The following is a 26,387-nucleotide window of genomic DNA, read 5'->3' as shown; positions in this document are numbered from 1 at the left end:
CAGGAGTTGGAGGTTGCTGTGAGCTGTAATGCCACGGCACTCTACCCAGGGGGACAGCTTGAGACTCTGTCTCAAAAAAAAAAAAAAAAGAAAAAATGCTTGGGCCAAGGAGCCAGTGCTGATCTTGTCTTTGACCATCTCGGGACTCGCTATTATTCTGCCCCCACTCAGTCCCTACACCAGGTACTTTATCATGATCAACAAGGCCACGCCCTATAACTATCCAGTGCCCTTCCAAAGTGATGGGCACGTGCCTGACGTGTCCAGCAACCCCCGGGACCCCAAGCCCTAAACTGGGAGTGACTAAAGAAACCATGAGCACCTCCATCCACAGAGAGGAGGCTACCCCTCTCTCATGGCCCTCAATAAAAATTGAAAACCAAAAAATAAAAAAGAGAGAAGGAAATTACAAGATAAGGCCAGGTGTGGTAGCTCATGCCTATATTCCTGGCACTCTGGGAGGCTGAAGCAGATGGATTGCTTGAGCTCAGGAGTTCAAGACCAGCCTGAGTAAGAGCAAGACCCCATGTCAAAAATAACTGGGCACTATGGCCTGTAGTCCTAGTTACTTGGGAGGCAGAGGCAAAAGGTTCACTTGAGCCTGAGAGTTTGAGGTTCCTGTAAGCTATGATGCAGTAGCACTCTACTGAGATGACAAAATGAGACTCTGTCTCAAAAAAAGAAAAAAGAAATTACGAAATAAGCAAATAAAACTTAAATGAATATGATTTAAATGGCTGATAAATTTGAAGTGCTGTGATTTGAGTTTAGGTAGCTGTTGGGTACTTGCTAACTGTTTTAAGCAGAGAGCAGCAGCAAGCTTGCCTGGGAGGGCAGTGTAGGAGAGAGGCAGTCAGGAAGTCTGTGCCTGCTCAGGTCCTGCAGTAGTCAGGGGAAAAGGTGTGTTTCTGAGCCCCAGGACACAGGAGGCCACTCTGCAGCCATGCTTTAGTAGTGGTTCTCAACCTTCCTAATGCCACAACCTTTTAATATACAGTTCCTTATGTTGTGGTGACCCCCAACCATACAAGTATTTTGGTTGCTACTTCATAACTGTAATTTTGTTACTGTTATGAATCATAATCTAAATATCTGATAATGCAGGATGTATTTTCATTGTTACAAAGGAGTGGAGGTTGAGAACCCTTGCTTTAGAGTAACATGTCAGGACAACAGCACACAGGGTCAACAGTGACCCTACAGTGCCTGGCAGCCATTATCGGACTCTATCTCTGTGGATTTGATGATTCTAAAGACCTCATGTAAGTGAAATCACAGGATTTGCCCTTTTCTGACTGTTTAACTTCATTTATGAAAATGTCTTCAAGGTTCATCCATGTTGGAGGATATGATTAATATTCTGTTGTATGAATAGACCTCACTTGTGTGTACCATCTGTCCAGACACTGGGATGGCTTCTCCACTTATTTTTGGCAATTGCCAGTAAATGGAATTTAAAATTTTTCAAATTCTTTCTTTCTTTTTTTTTTTTTTTTTTTGAGACAGAGTTTCACTTTGTCATCCTCAGTAGAGTGCTGTGGTGTCACAGCTCATAGAAGCCTCCAACTTTTGGGCTCAAGCGATTCTCCTGCCTCAGCCTCCAAGTAGCTGGGCCTATAGGTGCCTACCACAACACCCGGCTATTTTTTAAGACAAGGTCTTGCTCTGGCTCAGGCTGGTCTCAAATTTGTGAACTCAGACAGTCTACCCACTTCGGCCTCCCAGAGTGCTAGGATTATAGGCATGAACCGCCTCACCCTGCCTATCAAGTTCTAATTGTTCATTGTTAGTATTATATGTGGGAATATACTATTTTTTAAATTGTTATTTATTTATTTATTTTTGAGTCAGAGTCTCACTTTGTCAACATTGTTAGAGTACTGTAGTGTCATAGCTTACAACAACCTCTAACTTATGGTCTCAAGCGATCCTCCTGTCTCGGCCTCCCAAGTAGCTGGAACTATAGCTGCCCACCACAATGCCTGGCTTTTTTTAGAGGTGGGGTCTCGCTCTGGCTCAGTCTGGTTTTGAACCTGTAAGCTCAGGCAATCCACTCGCCTCGGCCTCCCAAGTGTGAGATTACAGGTGTGAGCCACCAAACTGGCCTATTTATTTATTTTTTTTTTTTTTTATTTTTTTGAGCCTCATTCTGTTGTCCTGGGTAGAGTGCTATGGTATCATAGCTCACAGCAACCTCAAACTCTTGGTTTTGAGTAAATCCCCTTGTCTCAGACTCCTGAGTAGCACCCAGCTAGTTTGTCTATTTTCAGTAGAGATGGGGGGTCTCGATTTGCTCAGGCTGGTCTGGAACTCTTGCGCTCAAGTGACCCACCTACCTCAGCCTTACAATTGTTTTTATATGTCAATCTTATATCTTGCAGATTTACCAGATCAGCTGTTGATTTTAGTGTCTTTTTTGTTAATTCTGTCAAAGTTTATATCAGGAACAGATTTGGGATTTTTTATCAAATGCTTTTTCTGCATCTACTTTGGTTTTTCTATTTTAGTTTTTTTTTTATTGTTGCAGTTTGGCCAGGGCTGGGTTCGAACTCACCACCCTTGGTATATGGGGCTGACACCCTACTCACTGAGCCATAGGCACCACCCTCTTCTTTAGTTTTATTAATAAATTGTTGAGATTGTCAGATTAGATGAAAAGGTAAGACCCAACTAAATGTAATCTTTTTTTTTTTTTTGAGACAGAGCCTCAAGCTGTCCCCCTGGGTAGAGTACTGTGGCATCACAGCTCACAGCAACCTCCAACTCCTGGGCTCATGCGCATCTCCTGCCTCCACCTCCCAAGTAGCTGGGACTATAGGTGCCCACCACAACGCCTGGCTATTGCTTTTTGTTTTTTTGGTTGCAGGTGTCATTGTTATTTGACTGACCTGGATTTGAACCCACCAACTCAGGTGTATGTGGCTGGTGCCTTAGCCGCTTGAGCCACAGGTGCCGAGCCCAGCTAAATGCAATCTAATGAAAACATTTTAAATACAGAGATACAAATAGATTAAAGACTGAGTACCATGGCTCAGGCCTGTAATCCCAGCACTCTGTGAGGCCAAGGTGGGAGGTCGCTTAAGGTCAAGAGTTTGACACCAACCTGACACCAACCAGACACTGTCTCTACTAAAAATAAAAAAACTAACCAGGCTTTGTGATGGGCACCTCTAGTCCCAGCTACTCAGAAGGCTGAGGCAAGAGTTGGGGTTGCTGTGAGCTATCATGATGCCATTGCACTCCAGCCTAGGTGACAAAACAAGACCCCCATCTCAAAAAGAAAAAATTAAAAATAAAAGGATGAAGAAAGGTAAATTATGCTACTACTAATCAAAAGAAGGCTGATATGCCTATAGTTAATTCAAAGGAAATTTCAGAGCAGCGTGTTACCTGGGTAAAGAGGGCCATGTCCTGGTGGTAAAGGGCCCAGTTTATCAAGAGGATGTTGCACCCTAAACACTTCACACTCAAAAGAGCACATCACGGTTCTATATATATAAAATGTTCAGAGAAACCAAATTATGCATTTGTTAAAGTCCCTCTTATAATCATGTCCCACCCCCAAGAGGTGTACCATATACCCTAACATTGGGCTCATTAAGTGGGAGCACACCTATCCTCCTCAGTTCTCCCCTCTCAGGGGATCCCAGCGCTCTGGGAGGCTGAGGTGGGAGGATTGCTTAAGCTTAGGAGTTCAAGACTGCCTGAGCAAAGTGAAACCGAATCTTTACTAAAAATAGAAAAACTAGCTGGCATTGTGGTGCTGCCTGTAGTCCCAGCTCTTAGGGACGCTGACTCAGGAGGATTGTTTGAGTTCAAAAGTTTGAGAAGCAGGGATGTGGGACTGAAGGGAAAGTTGAGCTTCTCAGTTGCCCAGCAGTGATTAGTCAGGGTTCTCTGATTATTTTGACTCACACATTTCTCCCCCTGCTGCAGTTTGGCTGGGGCTGGGTTTAAACCTGCCACCCTCAGTATATGGGGCCAGTGCCCTACTCACTGAGCCGCAGGCACCGCCCGACTCACACATTTCTTTAATGGCATCAGACATTGGTTTATGTATGTCACAGAAGCCCTTGGGTTTTTTCTAATGATGGCTTTGTGGCACGGTTTTAGATTTAGCCATCTAAGGAAACACAGGACAAGTATGTGGTGAGCTCTTTTCTCTGCAGAGTGTGCTGGCTGGATAGTGTGGCCCAGCCTTCTTCCTGGTCACCTGCTGCTGTGGCCTCCTGGCCTCTCAGCCTAGGACATGGCCAGGGTACCTGCAGGAGTGGATTGCTGAAAGCACCCAGGCCCCACACTGTTAGTTCTGCACCTGTTTCCCTGAAGGCCATGGGCATGTGGTTTGAAATGAGTGTTAGGAGATGTCTGCTGAGTGGGTTTAGAACTAGAGCCCTTGGAGATTCCTTTCAGTTGCTGCCTGTTGTTGTGCATGGATGACTGCCCCCGTTTCAGGTGTGTTCTGTCCCGTGCTCACGGAGTCTCTCCTCTCTCCAGTTTCTCCGGATCTGTGCCGACCTCTTCCGCCTGGTGCCCTTCCTTGTGTTTGTGGTGGTGCCCTTCATGGAGTTCCTGCTACCAGTGGCCGTGAAACTATTCCCCAACATGTTGCCATCCACATTTGAGACCCAGTCCATCAAGGTGAGGGACATGTAGTAGCAGGCTCATTTCAGAATGGATCCAGAATTCATGGGTATAGCTGCCTTGTTTGTGACTGGTGTTTCGGGAACTCTATATTGCTGTCATGTTGTACTGCTGTACTATAATTATTTAGTGGGTTTCGGACTTACTTCTCTTTAAACATGTCTTAAAGTATGGTTTTTCTAGACCAGCACTCTGCATGCCATGGGTGAGACCCATTCGTGGGCTGCAAGATCCTCTAGTGCAGGGCCACGCTGTCATGCGTGTCTAGTCTGTGGCTCACAGAGCCAGGAAGCTTTAATATCTGGCCCTTTGTGGAAAAACTGCCAATCTCTCCTCTAGAGGGTCACATATTTTTTGAAACTATGAGATAGAGCTTCAGAGCATAATGCCCTTGGTTGGATGAGAGTGAGATTTCTGTGACCTGCTACAGGGCATGGGGCTGGGCAAGGGGCTATTCCTTCTGGTGCTGTCTGTGGGCCCGGGTGCTGGAGCATAGCACGTTCTCTTTGCCCTTGCAGGAGGAGAGGCTAAAGAAGGAGCTTCGGGTCAAGCTAGAGCTGGCCAAGTTCCTCCAGGACACCATTGAAGAGATGGCCTTGAAGAACAAGGCAGCCAAGGGCAGTGCCACCAAAGACTTCTCCGTGTTTTTCCAGAAGGTGCTGTGATGCTCCTGAGCCCCTGTGACCTTGCCCATTGACCCAGGCTGGTTAGCACCTCAGAGTGCCACTGCACCTTATCTGGGAGTCCTCCTGGCTTTTCTCTCTTCCCTCTGTCTCTCCTTAGCAGAGAGTGCGGCCCCAAGCAGGTGCTGGCTGCTCCTTCAGGGACTTTAACCAAGATGCTTGGCTGGGGATGGCTGCAACAGGTCAGGCCTCTCCAGATCCTCAGGAAGATGGAGCTGCTGTGGCTGATCTATGCAGGAGAAGTGGGGGAGGAAGGGGCAGATCTTGGGGCCTTCCTGTGGCCATGTGCCCAGTGAGGTAGGGAATGGGGGGAGAATGGGTACCCTGGAGGATCCCTGTGGATGTCCCAGGGTCACTGAGTTTGCAGGACGTGCCCCACTTTCTAGATTCAGAGACTGTCCGTGGTGCAGGCAGAGCTTAGGCCAGGAGTCCTAGTCCTCACCTATGTTGTCTGCAGTGTCTTCATGGTGCAGCATAGGGGCATGTGGTTCCCACAGCCACAGCCCAAAGGATCAGCAATGTGGCCCTTTACAGAAAAGATTGCAAACCTTGTTCTAACTACAGAGGAGCTGGGCTCAGCCATGGGGACTGCAGGCAACAGGAGCCCTGGGGGGCTGGTGAGGCTGAAGCTAGAGGGGATGGGTCCTGCCTTTCCTGGGCTACTGTGAGATGCCAGCTCCTGAGAAGAGTGGGCTTGTGGCCACTGAGGTTAGAGTGTGCTGGGGGTGGCGTTCCCTCCCTTAGGGCCACACCTGTACTGTTTCTTGGAGTTAGTGTTCTACACAGGCACTTTGGGGAGCCCTTGGGGGTGGGTGCCAAGTCAGGCTGGCCCCTCTCATCTGCCCTCTCTGCCAGGGACTATCCCAATCCAGCTCTGGGCAGACATAGCTGGTGGCTTTTCCACTGGGTAGGAGGAGATACAGGTAGTCACCCAAAGGCCCCAAGTAGTCCAAGATGTATGGCTTAGTCCTCTTCCTAAAGGGCAAGAAAGTTGGGCCCTTACGGGAAAGGGGCTCAAAGGTGGCCACCCACCGCCCTGATACTTATTTTTTAGTTTTTTGGCCTGGGGCTGGGTTTGAGCCCGCCACCTCCAGCATATGGGGCCAGCGCCCTACCCTTTTGAGCCACAGGTGCCGCCCCAAAGCCAACTGTGTAGTGGGGAAGGGTCCCAGGCCTCCCCCAGTAGAAACACCTTGGCTCTGCTGGCTCAGATGCTGCCTGTGCTATCTGGCTGCAGTGGCAGTCTCAGCATCGCCCCAGGCAAGCCCAGACTGTGCCCAGTCCTGGCAGAAGTCAGCAGTTTGTCTTTGAGGTGTGGTGCAGCTGCCAGGAGGAGCATAGGTGAGAGGTCAGTGGTCCAGGATCAGATGTAGGGCCTGAGGCTGGAGGAGCTGGAGAACACACCTGTGGCCTGGCGTCTAACACTTGCAATTATTTCTACAGATCCGGGAGACTGGGGAAAGACCTAGCAATGAGGAAATCATGCGTTTTTCTAAGTTGTTTGAAGATGAGCTGACCCTGGATAACCTGACGCGGCCGCAGCTGGTGGCACTGTGCAAACTCCTGGAGCTGCAGTCCATCGGCACCAACAACTTCCTGCGCTTCCAGCTCACCATGCGGCTGCGGTCCATAAAGGCCGATGACAAGGTGAGCGCAGATGCCACCCAGGCTTGGCACTGCTTCTCTGGGGTCTTACCTTTTCTTCTGGTTGCACGAGTATTGCGCCGTTGGCATGGAAACTGGAAAACACTGAACTGCAAAAGACAAGATCACTGGCCGTCTTGTCACTCCCAGACCATGACTAGATGGTGTGAATTTCTCCCCACCTGTCCTGAGTGTGCACCACAGCTAGTGTGCATGCATCTGAATCACTCAGCCCTTACAGGTTGTCACTTGGCATGACATTTTGAGGGCCACCCCATGTCACTAAATGTTCATTGAAAAGATGAATTTTAATGACTGACTGGCATTTCAGTAGATGAATATACCATAATTTATTTAACTAGCACTTTAGCTAACATTTTGCTACCCCAAACAACACTGCAATAAATACCTTTTAGCACACATTTTTACTCTAGTTTTTTTTTTTTTGAGACAGAGTCTCACTTTGACACCTTTGGTAGAGTGCCGTAGCATCATAGCTCACAGCAACCTCAAACTCTTGGGCTCAAGCGATTCTCTTGCCTCAGCCTCTCAAGTAACTGGGACTGTAGGCACCTGCCACAACACCCATCTAATTTTAGAGACAGGGGTCTCACTCTTAACTCAGACTGGTTTCAAACCTGCCTCAAGTCCACCTGCCTCAGCCTCCTAGAATGCTGGGATTGCAGGCATGAGCCACTACACCAGGCCTTTTTTTCTTTTTTTCTTTTTTTTGAGTCTCTGTCACCACCTAGGTGGAGTTCAGCCTAGAACTCCTGGGCTCAAGCAATCCTTCAGCCTTAGCCTTCTGAGTACCTGGGTCTTTTTTGGCTTTTTTAGATTATTTTATCCCCTTCCATTAGCTTATTACTTACTCATTACTGCATGAGTCTCCTAGAGTTTATAGACAGCTGCTGGTGGTGCTGGCACCTGAGGACACAGAGCTCTGTTCCTGTCCCCACAGTAGGATTCTGCCTTCACAGCCTGATCTTATCTCCAGGCACCTCTGCTTTACCCTCCTCATGGTACTTTCCTCCACCTGCGTCCCTGTGTTTCTATCCTGATCATTTCTTCTTCACAGAGAACTTCCTCTAATGCTTCTTATTAGAACATAGGCCTGCTGTGTTGGCGTCTTAGGTTCCGCCTGCTGGATGTGTCTCATGTGCCTGTCCTGTTAGCAGAGTGTGTCACATGGGCACACAGCTCTGGGCCTGGCGCTCTGCTCTTCCTGCACTCCACACTCTCTCCAGGAGGTCAGCTGGAGGGCCTTTGAAGATATCTATCTTTTCTGGCAGCTTCTAAGATTTTCTCTTTATTTGGTGGCTTTTAGCCATTTTATAACAGTGTGTGTAGATGTGTCTGTTCTGTGTCCATCTGTTTGTTGGTTGTGATGCTCCGTTATCTCTAGAAACTCTTCTTTCACCCTCTGCCCACCCCCCGGGATGTAACTGCCATCAGCCTTCTCAGTCTGGTCTCGGCAATGTTGCTTTTCTGTGTTTCACGTCTTTTTTTGCTTTTGAGTTACTGATCCTCTCTTTGGATCCACTCTGTTACTTATGAGTTCTTAATTTCAGTTTTAGAAATTCTGTTTGGTGTTTTATTAGAGTTCTCAGGTATAACCATCCATCTTGTCATCTGTTTTTTTTAGCATGCTAGTCAGAGCTCATATTGATTACTCTCATAGCTAGGAGGTCTGTAGGTATTTTTCTTTATTTTAAAACTTAATTTAAAAAAAAATTTTTTTGAGCTAGGGTCTCACTCTGTCACCCAGGCTGAAGAGCACTGACAACATTATAGCTCTCTGTAGCCTTGAACTTCTATTTTTTTTTTTTTTTTTTTTTTTGAGACAGAGCCTCAAGCTGTCCCCCTGGGCAGAGTGCCGTGGCATTACAGCTCACAGCAACCTCCAACTCCTGGGCTCAAGCGAGTCTCCTGCCTCTGCCTCCCAAGTGGCTGGGACCACAGGCGCCCGCCACAACGCCCGGCTATTTTTTGGTTGCAGCCGTCATTGTTGTTTTGGCGGGTCCGGGCTGGGGATTCCAACCCGCCACCTTAGGTGTACGTGGCTGGCGCCTTAGCCGGTTGAGCTATAGGCGCCGAGCCTGAACTTCTATTTTTTATAAAGATAGGATCTTGCTGTGTTCTTTAGGCTGATCTCAACTCCTGGCCTCAGGCAGTCTTCCCACCTCAGCCTCTCAAAGTGCTATGTGGGTCTTGTTTTTCTGTTTTTGGCTCTTTCATCCCCAGGAGCTGGTAGCCAGCAACCTTCCCCACACCTTCAAGGGGGGGAGACCTGGCAGAGGGACCTGGCAGAGGAACCTGGCCTTCTCCCTCAGCTGACAGCAACAACACATGCCCCTTAATGGTGGGGTGGGATCAAGGGGTGAGTGGAAAGTCAGGACTTTGCCCACTGCCCAGCAGTGACAAGGCACTTCCTTCCACCCACCCAGCTAGGGAGGTGTCTGGAGCGCTCGTTCATCCTGACCCTAACCGTTATTAGAGGTGCCTCTCCCCTGAGGTGTCAAATGGGATCCTGGATGCCAAGCGAGGCAGCACTTGGACCTGTCTCAAAATGTGCCTGTGATTGGATTTAGGAACATGACTGAATAACAACATGATGCTGTCAACAGAAACGTGTTATGGGCTCGGCTCCTGTGGCTCAAGTGGCTAAGGCACTAGCCACATACACCTAAGATGGTGGGTTCAAATTCAGCCTGGGCCCACCAAACAACAATGACGGCTGGAACCAAAAATTGCCAGGCATTGTGGCGGGCGCCTGTGGTCCCAGCTACTTGGGAGGCAGAGTCAGGAGACTCACCCAGGAGTTGGAGGTTGCTGTGAGCTGTGGTGCCATAGCACTCTACCCAGGGGGACGGCTTGAGGCTCTGTCTTAAAAAAAAAAAAAAAGAAGTGTTATGTCTTCTCTGGAAACATAGCATAGTATGTCATGTGGCCACCAAAAGCTGAACACCTGTGAGGAAGAGGGCTCTGCCTTCACTCCTGTGTGCAGGAGCCAGCTGGCAGTGTGCTGATGGGGCAGGAAGTAAGACAACTGCTAGGGATTGTGATTGGTCTGGGAAAGCAGAGCCTCAGGGGCAGTACAGTCAACTTCAGGCTTTAGCTTGGCTCTGTGATTAATAGATGCCAAATGGTCATCTACAAAACCTATAAAAGTTAGAGCATACTCCCTGCTCCATTCTAGAGTAGCATCAGAGGAAGCCAGCCAAGACAGAAGATTGAAATAAGGTCCAGATTCTTCTAACATAGTACCCAGAATATTCAAATTGAAATCCAAAATCATTTGCTATGCTAAGAACTGGGACGATCTCTCAGAGTGAATCAAAAAAAGGTGACCACTAGTTGCCAGCACCAGCATGACAGGTATTAGAAACACCCAGCCAGGCTCGGTGGCTCATAATCCTAACATCTGGGAGGCCAGGGCAGGAAGATCCCTTGAGCTCAGGAGTTCGAGACAGCCTGAGCAAGGGCAAGACCCCATCTTTACTAAAAACAGAAAAATTAACCAGGCATTGTGGCAGATACCTGCAGTCCAGCTACTTGGGAGGCTGAGGCAGATTGCTTGAGCTCAGAACTTGGAGGCTACAATGAGCTACGATGATAACCACAGCAGTCTAGCCAGGCATCCTCAAACTATGGTCCGTGGGCCACATGCAGCCCGTGGAGGACATTTATCCGGTCCGCTGGGTGTTTTTGCTGCCGCTGCCTATCCTGCTTAGCAGCCAACTCGTCCTGGGGGCCTGCAGTCTGGCCCTCCAATGGTCTGAGGGAACAGTGAACTGGCCCCCTGTTTAAAAAGTTTGAGGACCCCTGTGTCTAGCCTATATGACAAAGCAAGACCCTCTCCCAAAAAAAAACAAAACAAAACACCAGACAAAGGGTTTGTAGCAGCCTTCACAATAGTGTCTCAGCAGCTGTTACAAGGTTGAAACACATGGGATATAGAAAGTCTCAGCAAAGAGAAAAAGATTGAAAAAATGAATGGAGAGTGGCGCCTGTGGCTCAGAGAGTAGGGCGCCGGCCCCATATACCGAGGGTGGTGGGTTCAAACCCGGCCTCAGCCAAACTGCAGCAAAAAATAGCTGGGCATTGTGGTGGACATCTGTAGTCCCAGCTGCTCGGGAGGCTAAGGCAAGAGAATCGCCTAAGCCCAGGAGTTGGAGGTTGCTGTGAGCTGTGACTCTACAGCACTCTACCAAGGGCAATCAAGTGAGACTCTGTCTCTTAAAAAAGAAAAACAAAAAATACCCTTCCTCCCCCCAATAAATTAAAAAAAAAAAAAACACGAACGGAAACCTAACCGGAAAAGTGGAAACTTAGAACTAAAAAATATAATAACTAAAATAAAAAATTCTGCAGGTAGGCTTCACAGCAGAATTTAGAAGATCAAAGACAGAACCAGTGACCTTTGAGGTAAAATGATGGAAACTGCCCCTCTGAACACAGAAAACGGGGAGAACACGAACTCCACAGCTGTTCTATGTGTTTTTTGTTTTTTTTGAGACAGTCTCACTATATTACCTTCAGTAGAATGCCAAGGCATCACACTCACAGCAACCTCAAACTCTTGGGCTTAAGCAATTCTCTTGCCTTAGCCTCCGAAGTAGCTGGAACTACAGGCACCTGCCACAGTGCCCAGCTATTTTTTTGTTCCAGTTGTCTATTATTTAGCTGGCCCGGGCCAGGTTCAAACCCACCAGCCCCAGTGTATGTGGCTGGCACTGTAACCACTGAGCTATGGTGCTGAGCCAGCTTTTCTGTAGCAAGTGCTTAAAATCTGGGTCCTGAGAGTTGCAGACAGAGGAAGGAAGAGGGCATGGCTGGAACAGCACCTGAAGTAATATCTGAAAAGTTCCCAGGTTTAGTAAAAGACAAAAATCTGCAAATTTAAGAAGCCAAGTGAGTCCCAAATAGCACAAACCCAAAGAAACATACACCAAGACACATCAGAGTCAGGGACACTGGAGACAGGTACCTTGAAAGCAGTGAGAGGGAACAGCACCTTTACCTGTGGGGGAAAATGCTTGAAGTGACAGTGGGCTTCTCGGCAGAAACTGTGGAGGCCATAGCAGGGAGAACAATATTTTTCAAGTACTGAAAGGAAAGAACTGCCAGCCAAGAGTCTACAGCCAACAAACAGAGTGAGGGGGCAACTGAGACATTCTCAGATGAAAGGAAACAACAGTCTGTCACCAGCAGACCTACCCTACAAGAGGGCGAAGGAAGTTCTTTGACCAGAAAGGAAACACTAAAAGAAGGAACCCTGGGGCATCAGGAAGAATGAACATGTCAAGCTACATTGTGGGATGACTTGTTACACTCTCCTCCATGCCTGTAATGGAGGCAGAATGGTAGCACAAAGTGATGTCTGGTGCAGGTGGAGGGGGATGTGTGAGACACCATCACAAGTGGGCAGGGGAGCTGTCTACACTGTCCTGACTGGTGAAGTGACAGCACCAGTGGGTGATGATGAGCAAGGTCTGTGTAGCAGGGTCCCCAGAGGCAGACTCAGGTGTGCCGTAGAGAAAGCAGAGCAGAGTTTACACTGTGTACAGGAGGACAAGGAGACAGAGACAAGGAGCAGCTTTACTCAGAAGGAACAAGCTGAAAACAACCCAGAGGCCTTCACTGCTCTTAGCAGTTACTAGGACCTGACCTTGGACATGGACAGCAAATGAGGGGTCTTCAGGGAGCCATGAGGTTAGGTGCTGGTTTTGTGCTGGGTGATTCCATTTCTGTAATGTTCTTATCTGGCAGGAGCTATTGTTAACTTCTCTGTTTCTTCTCTCTTCTCCCCTGTTGCTGCTTGTATGACCTTTGCCCCTGTCTCTGGTCTTTCTGTTTGCTTTTCCAGATGCAGGTTATTATGGCCTCAGGCCAAAGGAGAGGAAAGGGAGCCCCTTTGGGTATGAGGCCAAGATACATCTTCACCATGTTTGGAACCCTTTCCCCTTCTCTCTCTCCCTCCTTCCTTTTCTATCCTGGAACCCTGAGAATACTTTGGCAGATGGTGGACTGTGTTTATCAGGAGAAACAGGTGGTGTAGGCCCATCCTCTGAGCATGCTGAGGAAAAGGTCCACGTCCCTGAGCAGGGATGAGGAGAAGTGGCTTCTTTACATCTTGGCATTAGTCCGGCTGTCTTACAGCTTCCCAAGATCCTTGACCTCTGTCAGGAGGTTCCAGTCACTTCAAACCTACAACTGGGCTTTGGTGGTGGTTTATCTTTTTTCTAGGCACATACAGCCTTTTGGGCTTATTCCCAGGTGTGTTACTTAAATACCGTGAACCACTGAAGACTTTTCAAATTGATAATTACTTGCCTTCCTTTTCCAGCTGATTGCTGAGGAAGGAGTGGACAGCCTCAATGTCAAGGAATTGCAAGCAGCATGTCGGGCACGGGGCATGCGGGCCCTTGGCGTCACAGAAGACCGTCTGAGGGACCAGCTGAAGCAGGTGCGAGTCTGAGGCGTGGGGACAGTTACATCTAGGGCTTTCCCTCCCCTCCAGACCTATGCAGGCTTGCTGTGGGAAACTTCCAAGATCAGAAAGCCACCAGAGACTGAAGGCTTTTTTCTGAAACTCAAACTGGGTGACCTGGTGAGGCCAGGCTGTGACTCACCTGGGGCTCCTGGAGGCTGGGGGCTGTTATTAACCTTCAGGTCCTACCACATAAACACACACATGCATGTACACACATCCCTGTGTTCTCAATTTTGGTAGCCTTTCAAGTATCGCTTTGGTTTTTCTTACCTGATTTTGGTTTATTTTAAAAACCTTAGTAATTTATTTTTCTCTTGGTTATCTGTAGTTATATGAGGCCTGAGGTTCATTTCCTTTAAAATTTCTGGGACATGTACACATTTTGACTTTTTTTCTTTTGAGACAAGGTTACACTCTGTCACCCTGGCTAGAGTGCTATGGCATCAACCTAGCTCACAGCAACTTCAGACTCCTCGCAAGCAGTCCTCTTGCCTCAGCCTGCTGAGTAGCTGAGACTACAGGCACCCGCCATGATGTCCGGCTAGTTTTTCTGTTTTTGGTAGAGACAGAGTTTTGCTCTTGCTCAGGCTGGGCTCAAACTCCTGTGCTCAAGAGATCCTCCCACCTCAGCTTGGGATTATAGGCCTGAGCCACTGCGCAGTCTTAACTGTCTTTCTTAAGTGAGACCAGGGAAGGTTTAAGAAACGTGACCCAGTCTGCCCTCTAGAGCTGGCCATTCTCTTGGGTACCCTGGAGCAGGTGACTGATACATGGGGGCTCCCTCCCACCTGCCTAGGTGTTAGTGCACTTGCCTTCCAGCTCCTTAAAGGACCAGATCTGTATGACACCTGGTATGGTCAGATGGAGCAGAGTATGCATTGGGTTGGTGGCATTCATTTTTTATATCAGAAGGCTTAAAGGGAACAGGGCTTGAGCCTGTTTCTCTCCCAGCTGCCCTGCCACTGCCCCTCTTGGCAGTCACCTCCCAGTGCAGTTCTTCACGCACCTTCAAGTGCTGATGAGATGTAGAACACCGCTTCCCTCTGTGACATAGACGGTGTCTATAATGTGATACAAGCCTCACCCCTTAGTCTTCTGTGGGCTGCGTCTTTGATGCAGAACCCTCTCTGTGGTTTGCCTGGCTTGGTTGTGTGGACCATCCCAGTGCCATTCAAAGCCTTCTGGAGCACAGAAGCAGGCAGCACACAGAGATGTCTGTGACAGGCAGGCTTGTGGGCACCATCCCTGCCCAGGAGACTGTGGCAGGTGAGGCTCTAGATGTGAAGTGCCCACATGTTCTCCTCTTGACTACCTCTGCCCACGTTCCCTCGTTCTTAGGGTGTTTTCCTCATCTCTTTCCTGTGTTCAGCTTGTGTCTAAACACTGTCATGGTATTTTATTGTCCCTTTGAAGGTTGTCTTGGTGTCACTACAGTAGTCTGACACTGGCCTGCTGCACTTGAGGCTAAGCAAACCCAGTGGTGCTGCCTCTGGCCGTCCCACATGTGCATTTGGGCTCTTTGTAAGGGGAGAGCCTGGTTGCAGTTGTAAGGCCCCTGGTGGTGACTGCAGACCCGCTGGACGCCACAGGCATCTTTGCCAAGGTGGTCCTTGTCTGAGGTGCTGCGGTAGAGCCATAAGCAGGCCCGTAAAGCTTGTGATTTGTCTTCCCTAGAGAGCTCCTTCCTGTGGGTTAGTGGACTGGTTGGTACAGGTCCTGCTTTGGCCTTTGCACCACTCCTCTGCACTCCCCGACCACATCAGAACAGCAGAAGAACATTCCAGGATTGAGGGGCCTAGGCCACCTTGTGGGAGTGGCAGGTGGGGTGAGAGCAGTACATCTGATGAGAGTGGGGTCTTGGGTTCCAGTGGCTGGACCTGCACTTGCACCAGGAGATCCCCACGTCGCTGCTCATACTGTCCCGAGCCATGTACCTCCCGGACACCCTCTCACCTGCCGACCAGCTCAAATCCACGCTGCAGACCCTTCCAGAGATAGTGGTACGTGTGTCGGAAGGCCCCTTCACCTGGTCTATTTGTAAGTGGCCCCTCTCTACTGGGGCACAAAGGGGGGCCCTGGAACACTGACATACTCTGCTGTGGGAGCCCCACCCCAGAGCCCCCAGGTCCACCCAGTGCCCCTCACCTACCTGTCCTGCCCCCAGCATGGCACAGCCACTTGGAGCCGCCTTGACCCCACCGTGGGCTGGCCCTACACAGCGCATCTGTGACACTGTGACACAACACCACCTGTTTTTACCAGTAATATCTATATCTGTTTTTTCTCTGAGCATCAAGGGATCATTTGTTGAGCACAGGAGGTGACCCTCGGTGCCTTTCAGCATTTCCTAACTCATGGGCAGCGTCCCAGCCGCACTTGCTGTCTCTTTTGTGTGGTGCCCTCATGGTGACAGCACTCAAGTGATAATAGGGGGTGGGCACAGCAGGGCCCTCTGGTGGCTGCTGGGGCTCACTCATGGGTGTGCCCTCCTCTCCAAAGGCAAAGGAAGCCCAGGTAAAAGCCGCTGAGCTGGAGGGTGAGCAGGTGGACAACAAGGCAAAGCTGGAGGCCACCCTGCAGGAGGAGGCGGCTATCCAGCAGGAGCATCGGGAGAAGGAGCTGCAGAAGCTCTCACAGGCAGTGGTAAGCAGCTGGCCCCGGGCTGGCCCTGCTGTGTAAGGCACAGGGTATCCAGGTCCAGCCTCCTGGAAACTCCCTCCTGCCCCTATACTTGGCCCCACATTCCTTCCTGGAATGGCCAGGAAGACACAGTAAAGGCAAGATGGCTGGGTGTGGGGCCTCTCCAAGGGAGAGCCACAGTGGTACCTGTGAGATGTAGCTTGTCCATCTCTCCCTGGTCTGGATGCCAGTCATTGCAGAGGGCCCAGCCTGGCACTCAGGCAGTACCCTCCTGGCCAGGGGCATTGCCTGAAGGAGTACTGGCCGAGGAGCCTCAGGTGCCCCCAGGCTCTGGGCCATGCTACAGCTCAGTACCTGGGTCCTCCTGGGACACCCACACGCACACCACCTGCAGATTCAGCCTCCTGCTCTGTAGGTGACACAAGGTAGAGGGCCTTGGTGGAGTCATAGGGAAAGGCCACAGCCAAGACCTGGTTTTCAGGCCTGCTCTGTTGATGCCTCAGGATCCGACCAGTTCTGGGGCAACTGCACAGAGAGCCTCCAGGAAGATCCTGTGGCAGGTGTACCACCCAGTGTGGCTCAGTGGCCTCTTCAAAGTGTGGCCTTTGTCATTCACGCCTGTGCTTGGTATGGAGCATCAGGAAGGCCAGTGTGGTGTTGAGCTGGTGGGACCTTGCATTTCAGAAGGACGTTGAGCTGGAAGCTGCCCCTGGGAGGCCAGTGGCTGGGCCACAGCCAGTGGCTGAGCCACAGCCAGAAGTGCCTGATGTGACCCTGCAGTCAGAGACCCTGGAGGACACTGCCCCAGTGCTAGAGGGCTTGAAGGTAACAGGGCCTGTAACAGCTCCTAAGGACAAGGGGGCTGAGGCGAGTGTGGCCTGCTTAGTGGACGGTCATGGGACAGGGATGGGGACAGGCTGAGAGGAAGTGGGGGCAAGGGCATGAGCATGAGGATGGGGACCCTGGGGGGCCTGGTGGGTGAGGAGAGAAGTCTGTCTTAGTTCTGAGCCTTGGCCCAGGCAACCTGGCAAGTAAGGCTGCTGCAGTGAGCCTGGTGCCCTGGCCATCATGCTCCCTGTGGCAGGTGCCAACACCTGAAAGCTCCTCTAGGGCCCCATCAGCTGCCAGGCAGTGGAGGGTGGGGGGCAGAGGGGAAGCTGATGAAGTCCCCGAAGGCAGAGCTTCCTCCTTAGAGGGTCTACTTGCTGGGTGACCCAGCTTGGGGCACCTTCCAGAACGCCAGCCTGCACGTCACAGCACGTCCTGGGACCTTGTCAGCCTCCAGGCTTCTGTGCTGTCTGCATGGGGCACCTTGGGCCATGTTGGGCAGAGAAAGTCTGCTAGACAGAGACAGCTTGGCAGCTGCCACTGGAGAAACCTAGGTGTTTCTGTCTGAGGTCTTAGCTTGGGGATTCTGCAGGAGGTGAGGCAGCAACCCAGAGTTGGGGAAGGCCACTTATGAGGTGGAGCATGTGGTGCCTTAGACTCAGGTGGAGGAAGGTGTTGAGGCGGGAGGCGTGGGGTGAGTGGTGACCACCTCAGGAGCAGTGGTGGAAGAGGCCAATTGCCCTGGGGGACTAGCAAGGGCACCAGTACCTCCTGGGCTCTTTCTGGATGCTGGGAGATCTGGGGTGAGCGGGGGGAGGTGGAGTTCCAGGGTGTCACTTCACCTGGTAGAGGCCAATGGCCTGAGGCAAGCAGGTCCTCACCATGCTGGTGTCTCTGAGGCCCCTGGGGACATGTCCAGAAAACATGGAAGCAGCTGGAAGGAGGAGTTCATCAGGCAGCAATCCCTGGAGCCTGGCTACTCTGAGTTCCCAGGGTGACCTGGAGAAGGGGCCACACAGCCCCGTCATTCGAAGGTCGGTCACTAGAGTCTGAGTTCGTGTTTTCCTAGATGTTCTTGAGGCTTGTAGACATTTGTGGTTGTCTGGGCATTGAAGAGGTAGTTGCTTATTCTGGTCTCCTAAGAGACTAGAGGGCGTGAGGGTTTTGGCCGGAGGTTACAGTTCCTGCACCATTTCAGCACTAGGGGGCGCCCTAGACCCAGGAACAGGGTCATCAGAGGCACCTGGAGACCAACCTTGGTGACTTGGCAAAGTCCTACTCTCTCTGTGCTGGGCTGCCTGGGATTGGGGGGGAGGGCATTATGTGGGCTCTCCAACAGCCACAGCCACCACAGATGGCACTGTTCAGGGTGGCCCTGCAGCCTTGCAAACCACCACGGTACTGGGGTGGCCACTGCTGCCCAGCTGCTGCTGCTGCCTCTGTAAGCCCCAGGACCTCTACAGTCAGCAGGGGTGAATCCCTCAGGGCCTGGGCACCTCTCTTCAGTGGAGAGGATTCCCTCCTGGCCTAGAGTGGGTCTAGAAACACTGTCCAGTAGCAAAGATCTGGAATCAGGGCTTAAGGAATTGGTAGGTGATACATTTTACTGTGGCTGAGCTGGAGCCAAGGCACGCTCCCAGATCCTCTGTACTTGCCCTCTCTATCCTCCAGGTGGGAGGAGTCCCTCCCTGAGCTTCACTGCCTGGAGTTGGGGCAGGGGTGGCACAGGCACTCCCTTGGTTACCACAGTATATCATTTGCACCCGGAGTCCACTGGCTCCAAGACCAGTGCAGCACCAGGGGCTGCTCAGGGACCGTGTCCTTGTGGCCTGACTGCTACTCATATGTATTCCCAGCCCTAGGCCTTTAGGCATCCAGTGGCGAAGCCACGCGCATCTTTCTCCCACTGGAGCTGAGCATCCTCACTGTGGGAGCCAGCACAGTGCTGGTCTGCGTGTGCTCCACGATGACAGGCAGCACTGAGCTTCACGCAAAGTCCCTTCACTCTCCCTCCTGAGGCACACAGATACCATGTCTGCATGGGGCCATGGGGAGCGCTGGGAAGGGGTGGGGTGTAGACAATTGAAGACTGTCTTTCCTGCCCTCTCCAGGGCAGAAACTTTGTCTTGGTATCATGTTAGCAGGTGCTAGGGCTGCTCACCTGAATTTTTGGTTCTTATGAAGGTACTTTCTTACATAGATAGTTTCAGCAGCCCTGCTAGCAGGTGGTTGCTAGAGGGTTCTATTTGGCCATCTTGTTCTGTCACTTGTAAACAAATTCTTTTTTTTTTTTGAGACGTAGTCTCACTCTGTCACCCTAGGTAGAGTGCCATGGCATCATAGCTCACAGCAACTTTAAACCCTTGGTTGGGCTCAAGCCATCCTCCTGCCTCAGCCTCCCAAGTAACTGAGACTACAGATGCCCACCACTACACCTGGCAAGTTTTTCTATTTTTAGCATAGATGGAGTCTTGCTCTTATTCTTGCTCAGGCTGGTCTCAAACTCCTGAGTTCAAGCAGTCCTCCCACCTAAGCCTCCAAGAGTACCAGGATGACAGGTATGAGCCACCTTGTCCAGCCAGATGTAAAAATTTTTAACAAAAGTTTTTAGCAATTCAAATGCAGCTGTTCTATAAAAAGATCATGGTCAAGTGGGGATTTGTCCAGGACGTACAAATTAGCTTAAACTTTTAAAAATCAGTGTAAGTACCATGTTAACAAAGGACCAAAGCCATGTATGATCATCCTGACAGCTGCAGAAAGAGCATGTGACAAAAATCCAGCATCTGTTCCTAATGAACAGATGTCCAATGACCCAGTAGAAGGGACTTTTCTTGGCCCCACTCAAAGCACCTGTAGAAGCACTTGCAGCCAGTGCGGAGTCTTTAATAGGAGACCTTGACGAGGACTCCACCCCAACTACTGCATTCAGCCTTGTGCTGGGCAGTCCCAGCCAGGGCAGTTAGATAGGAAAACAAAGTAACCATGTAGATCAGAAAGGAAAACTGTCTTTATCCACAAATGATGTTATTATGTGAAAATTAGTTGTACTTCTCTATATAGAGATTCAAAGTTTAAAAAGTGTGTTATTTTTATAGCATTCCCCCAAAATGAATTACTTAGGGATAAATTTGAAAAAAGATGCAAGACCTATATACTGAATACTTTAAAATGTTATGAGGTAAATTAAAAAGCTAAACAAGTGGAGAGATTTACTGAACTCATGGACACACAGACTTAGTGTTGTAAGATGTAAATTCTTCTCAAACTGATTATATAGATTCTCCATGACCTGCATAATCTAAGCAGATTTCTTGTTGTTGTTATTGAAATTGACAAACTTGGGCCAGGTGCGGTGGCTCATGCCTGTAATCCCAACACTCTGGAAGGACAAGGCAGGTGGATTTCCTGAGCTCACAGGTTTGAGACCAGAGTGAACAAGAGCAAGACCCCACCTCTAAAAATAGCTAGACATTGTGGTGGGCATCTGTAGTCCCAGCTACTTGGGGAGGCTGAGGCAAGAGAATCACTTGAGCCCAAGAGTTTGAGGTTGCTATGAGCTATGATGCTACAGCACTCCACCGAGGGTGACAAAGTGAGAATCTCTCTCTCAAAAAAAAAGATGGTATCTGTAGCTCAATGGTTAGGGTGCCAGCCGCATACACCACGGGTGGTGGTTCAAACCTGCCCTGGGCCAGCTAAGAAACAACAATGGCAACTGCAACAACAACAAAAAATAGCCGGGCATTGGGGTGGACACCTGTATTCCCAGCTACTTGGGAGGCTGAGTCAAGAGAATTGCTTAAACCCAAGAGTTTGAGGTTTCTGGAAGCTGTGATGTCATGGCACTCTACCCAGGGCAACAGCTTGAGACTCTGTCTCAAAAAAAAAAAGAAAAGAAAGAAATTAACAGACTTGTTGTAAAATTTATGTACAAATTCAAAGGACCTAGAATTATTAAGACAATGTTTATAAAATAGCAAATGTTAGGGGATTCACCTGATTGCAAGCTTTATAAACATACAGTCATCAAGACAGTATAAAACTAGCAAAGACAGGTAAGGAATAACCCATATGCAGATAACGTTGATTGATTTTCTCCAAAGGTGCTGAGACAGGTTAGCAGGGAAAGGGTCTTTTCACCAGCTTGTGCTAGAACAACTGGAGAGTCATGCGTAAAAAGATGAACCTTGACTCTTACATAATGCACACAGAATTTAAAAATTAACTCAGAAAGGATCATATAGACTTAATTGTAAGAGCTAAAACTATAAAACTCCTTCATAAAAATTAGAAAATTTTAGTGACCGTGGGTTTGTTATAGGTTTCTTAAATACAGCACAAAAACATGACCCATAAAAGCAAAACAATCAATGCATTAGTTTTTACTGACATGAAAATTTTGCTTCAAAAACCACTTATTTAAAAATGAACAGACAAGGGTGGCACCTGTGGCTCAGTGGGTGGGGCGCCAGCCCCATATACCGAGGGTGGCGGGTTCAAACCCGGCCCCGGCCAAACTGCAACAAAAAAAATAGCTGGACGTTGTGGTGAGCACCTATAGTACCAGCTACTCAGGAGGCAAAAGCAAGAGAATCACCTACGCCCGGGAGGTTGCTGTGAGCTGTGTGACACCATGGCACGCTACTGAGGGCAACAAAGTGAGACTCTTATCTCTACCAAAAAAAAAAAAAAAATTCAAAAAAATGAATAGACAAGTCATGAACAGGGAGGGAAGAAATGTTTGCAGAATGTATGCCTGACAAAGGACTTGTTTCTGGACCATATACAGAATTCTCACGACTTAACAAATAGACAAATAGCTTGGTTTTAAAAATGGGCAACAGGCTCGGCGCCTGTGGCTCAAGTGGCTAAGGCGCCAGCCACATACACCTAAGGTGGCAGGTTCGAATCCAGCCCGGGCCCACCAAAACAACAATGACGGCTGCAACCAAAAAATAACCGGGTGTTGTGGCAGGCGCCTGTGGTCCCAGCTACTTGGGAGGCTGAGGCAGGAGACTCGCTTGAGCCCAGGAGTTGGAGGTTGCTGTGAAATGTGATGCCGCGGCACTCTACCCAGGGGGACAGCTTGAGGCTCTGTCTCAAAAAAGAAAATAAAAAATAAAAATTGGCAACAAAGCTAGACACTGGACCAAATAAGGTATGTAGTTACCAAATAAGGACCTGAAGAGGCAGTCCACATTATCAGTCATCAGGGAAATGGAAATTAAGAGCACAATGAGATACTACCACATGATTGCAAATGTGACAAAAATCAGAAAATTGGACTGTTGCCCCCAGGGCTTGTGAGGCCATAGAGGAGTTGGGGGGTCCGTGGAAAGCACTTTGATGGTCTCCTATAGAGTCAAGCTTGTGCCAACCCTGTGACCAGCCATCCCAATCTCGGGCATTTCCCCACAAAAGTTACATACTAACATTCACGACAGCTTTGTAATGGCCAGAGAAAAGAAGTGAAGTGATGTCGATTGATAGGTAAATGGGTAAACATGCTTTGCAACTCAGAACACAGAACACTTGTACGCATCTCAGAGTGAGAGCTGAGCAGGTGCTCAGCTCCGGCAGTGCCTGCGGCTGCAGCCGCAAGCAAGAACTGGAGCAGAAAGCCTATGGAGGGCCATGGTTCCTGCTCCTGGCTGAGGGGTATTTTTACAGGTATACATATGTGTCAGAATCTGCCAGGTAGCATGCTGACAAGTGCAGTCCAGTGGGTAAGGGCATGGGAAAGAGTACAGACAGTGGTGGGTATGGTCAGCATGGCCCTGGTCTAATGAACAGAAAAGCCAGCAACCTCCCTCCATTGAGGCTCTGCCTGGTGTTGTGCTTTCTTCCCAGGAAGAGGAGATAACGAAAGAAGAGATCGACATCCTCAGCGACGCATGCTCGAAGCTGAAGGACCAGAAGAAGTCGCTCACCAAGGAGAAAGAGGAGCTCGAGCTGCTGAAAGGGGATGTCCAGGACTATAGCGAGGTGAGTGGAGCTGCCCAGGCACCTCTGTGCCACTCACATCTTCTACAGGGCTGGCTCCTTGCCCTGGCTCTGCAGAGTGGTCATTTCAGGGACTGACATTCTGGGTGGTGAGACTTGCTCCTAAACACCTTTACCAGTCCCTGAAGTATTAAATGATACTTCCATTAGATACTCAATGAGCTGGCCAAAAGATATTTGAGAGAAAAGCTGGTTATAAATAAATTTATGCAGTAGCTTCTCCATAGCTGTTCTCCCTGGGCCACCTTCTCCTAGAGTGTGGCCCTGCGCCTTGCAGGTGGCAGGTGAGCACTTTTAGTTTCTAAACACATGAAGGTGTCACACAAATACTTTGCTCACTTATAAGTGAAATCTTACTATGATTCTTATGAAATCTTACTATGATGGTTCTTTTTTTTTTTTTTGAGACAGAGTCTGGCTTTGTCACCCTTGGTAATATGCCATGATGTCGTAGCTCATAGCAATCTCAAACTCTCGGGCTCAAAGCAATTCTCTTGGCTCAGCCTCCAAAGTAGCTGAGGCTACAGGTACCTGCCACAATGCCCAGCTATTTTTAGAGAGGGGGTCTCGCTCTTGCTTAGGCTGGTCTCATAAACTGGTGAGCTCAGGCAGTCCACCTGCCTCGTCCTCCCAGAATGCTAGGATTACAGGCGTGAGCCACTGTACCCAGCCAGTTTTTTTTTTTTTAAGTAAATATTACTAATTTGATTTAAAAAGAACTGTATCAGGTGGTGCCCATAGCTCAGTGGGTAGGGTGCCGGCCACTGAGGCAAGAGAATCTCTTAACCCCAAGGGTCTGAGGTTGCTGTGAGCTGTGACACCACAGCACTCTACCAAGGGTGACATAATGAGACTGTCTCAAAAAAAAAGAACTATATTTTCATAACTCTATTGGAAAGGTAACTAATTTTAAGATTGGTAAAAATAATTGCCCTTTTTTGAACTTTCTCATGGCAGTTCTCTTGCTTCGTGGGTCCCCACCGGAAACAAGATGTGTGTCACCATCTCAGCCTGTTGTTCCTCAACTCTCCTCCACCCCTCTCTTCCCTGTGACATTTGCTTATAGGGGAACCAACTTGGAATTTAAAGATACTAAATTCCTGAATCTTTAATTCATTTATTATTTAACAAATATGAAGAAATTGAATTTCAGAATAGATTCTGTTTCATTTTCTACAAAAGCAATGTTTTAATGTACAAAAATAAGAAATTCATATGATAGGTAGAAATAAAATTTTGTAGCTTTCTGTGGTGGGACTTAATGGGCTTAAATACGTTTACAAGTTACACTTAATTGTAAAGTCCCCACACCCTTTAAATTCTGGATTGATGTGAGGGTGCAGATGGTGAGGTCACACTGTATGCCTTTGTCAGTAGAGGCCATGTTGTCCTCGTGGGCTCCCCAGGAGGTGTGTTGGACCGGCCTGTGCCTGCCAGGAGCACACGCTGATCACCTTCCTGCCCCTTTCCTGCCCACCTTTTCTTTTTTTTTTTTTTTTTTTTTTTGAGACGGAGCCTCAAGCTGTCCCCCTGGGCAGAGTGCCGTGGCATCACAGCTCACAGCAACCTCCAACTCCTGGGCTCAAGCGAGTCTCCTGCCTCCGCCTCCCAAGTAGCTGGGACCACAGGCACCCGCCACAACGCCCGGCTATTTTTTGGTTGCAGCCATCATCGTTGTTTGGCGGGTCCGGGCTGGGGATTCGAACCCGACACCTTAGGTGTACGTGGCTGGCGCCTTAGCCGGTTGAGCTATAGGCGCCGAGCCCTGCCCACCTTTTCTAAAGACAAACTTTACAACCAAAAATAATTTCTTTAGGACTTACAAGAGATCAAAAAGGAACTTTCCAAGACTGGTGAAGAGAAATATGTAGAAGAATCTAAAGCCAGCAAGAGGCTGACAAAGAGGGTGCAGCAGATGATCGGGCAGATTGACGGCCTCATTACACAGCTAGAGGCGGGTCAGCGGGCTGGCCGGCTGGGCCCCACTGAGGGGACGACCACGGGGTGAGTGGGGCCCAGTGGGGGCAGGTCTCAGCCTGTAGGCGCTTTGCTGGGATTCAAGTGGCCAAAGGGTATACCTTGGCCTCTGAGCATTGCTGTCCCTCCACCTATGACCTGTAGCTATGGCCAGAGACTCTGAGCAAGCATTCCTGCCCATCTCCTCCCAGTCTCCATCCACCGAGGCCTATGCTGCCTGCCTCCCCTCCTCCTCTCCTGTGGCTCCCTCCTCCTGCTCTGCCTCTGCCCTTTCCTGAACCCCCTGCTCACTGACACTCCTGGTGCAGTTCCTCTTCTCACTGCTCTGCTATGGCCTTGGGAGCTGCTGTCCATTGAGTGCCCGCTGAGCAAGTAAAATAGCCACCATCATGACAGCTGATGCCTTGCACCCCATAGGCCATACTGTGTCCCCACTCAGCCAGAACAGGTGCCCATGGCCTGGCAGTAGGCTGGCCACAGAGGCCTGTTCATTCCATGGGTCCCTCTTGGAAGACCTTGTCCACCCCCCAGTGAGGGCATGTCCTCTCTTTAACCTGTTGACCCACCTGCTAGGGGAGTCACCTCCCCACACTGGTCAGAGGTCACCCCTTGACCAAAGTGAGTGTCCCCAGGGGCCACAGCCCTGTGGACCACTGCCCAGTAGCCATGACCAGGATGTCCACAGGGCTCTCCCCCTGCTGTGCCCTGGGCAGTGGCTCACTGGCATGCACATGGGAGATCCCAGGCCCAGGGGTTTCCTGTGTGGATGGCCAAATAGGCTGTCCATCCCAAAGGAAGAGATGTGGGACCTCTTGGCCATGTGTGGGGCTGCACAGTGGTGGATACACTGTGGACTACCTGGGTCAGGGCTGACCAGTTGCAGCCACAGGTGTGTGGGGAGGCCCGTGGGACAGAACACCTGGCTGGCAGCCACATGTAGGCTGTGCTCCCAGGGAGAACGTCATTAGCGTCACTGAGCTCATCAGTGCCATGAAGCAGATCAAGCACATTCCGGAAAACAAACTGCTCAGCCTGGCCTCAGCACTAGATGAAAACAAGGATGGCAAGATCAACATCGACGACCTCGTCAAGGTGGGGCTGACCTTTTGCTGTGGGCCTGACGGTCTGGGTGGGCAGCTTGTGACCACGCCCTGTGCCTACAAGGGCAACCTCCCCCACACCCAGGTCTGCTGCCTCTGCTGCAGGAGCAGGTCAGGAGCCATGGCTATTCCCCAGCACTGGGAGTAAGGAACTGTTAAATGACAGGCTCCCTTTTGCCGAAGCATTTTCCTTATGTGTCCCAAGCACCCGCACCCATGCTGTGCCCGCCTGCCTGGGAGGCCCAAGTGTGCCAGATGTCCTGGTCCACAGCCCACTCCCGCTGTTGGCAGGTAGTGTCACAGCATTAAGAGCAGTGTGGTGAGAAGTGTCACTCTGGAGCCAGCTACATGCTTTTTTTTTTTTTTATT

General features: G+C 49.8%; 1 protein-coding gene across 1 annotated transcript in view; it reads left to right on the top strand.

The window, feature by feature from the left end:
* Positions 1 to 26,387, top strand: part of LETM1 (leucine zipper and EF-hand containing transmembrane protein 1) — a 46,135-nt gene that overhangs the window by 15,137 nt on the left and 4,611 nt on the right. Inside the window, exons 4-13 of the mRNA XM_012812281.2 lie at positions 4,498 to 4,641; positions 5,163 to 5,300; positions 6,771 to 6,974; positions 13,321 to 13,440; positions 15,336 to 15,467; positions 15,967 to 16,110; positions 16,792 to 16,932; positions 22,789 to 22,923; positions 24,758 to 24,945; positions 25,872 to 26,010. Coding sequence (XP_012667735.1) covers positions 4,498 to 4,641; positions 5,163 to 5,300; positions 6,771 to 6,974; positions 13,321 to 13,440; positions 15,336 to 15,467; positions 15,967 to 16,110; positions 16,792 to 16,932; positions 22,789 to 22,923; positions 24,758 to 24,945; positions 25,872 to 26,010 — 1,485 coding nt within the window. The remainder of the gene's footprint in view (positions 1 to 4,497; positions 4,642 to 5,162; positions 5,301 to 6,770; positions 6,975 to 13,320; positions 13,441 to 15,335; positions 15,468 to 15,966; positions 16,111 to 16,791; positions 16,933 to 22,788; positions 22,924 to 24,757; positions 24,946 to 25,871; positions 26,011 to 26,387) is intronic.

This window comes from Otolemur garnettii, unplaced genomic scaffold (assembly GCF_000181295.1).
Source record: "Otolemur garnettii isolate 467f Iridium unplaced genomic scaffold, OtoGar3 scaffold00198, whole genome shotgun sequence".
Taxonomy (NCBI): domain Eukaryota; kingdom Metazoa; phylum Chordata; class Mammalia; order Primates; family Galagidae; genus Otolemur; species Otolemur garnettii.
The sequence above is the reverse complement of the archived record's forward strand: the minus strand, read 5'-3'. Positions and strand labels throughout refer to the sequence as shown.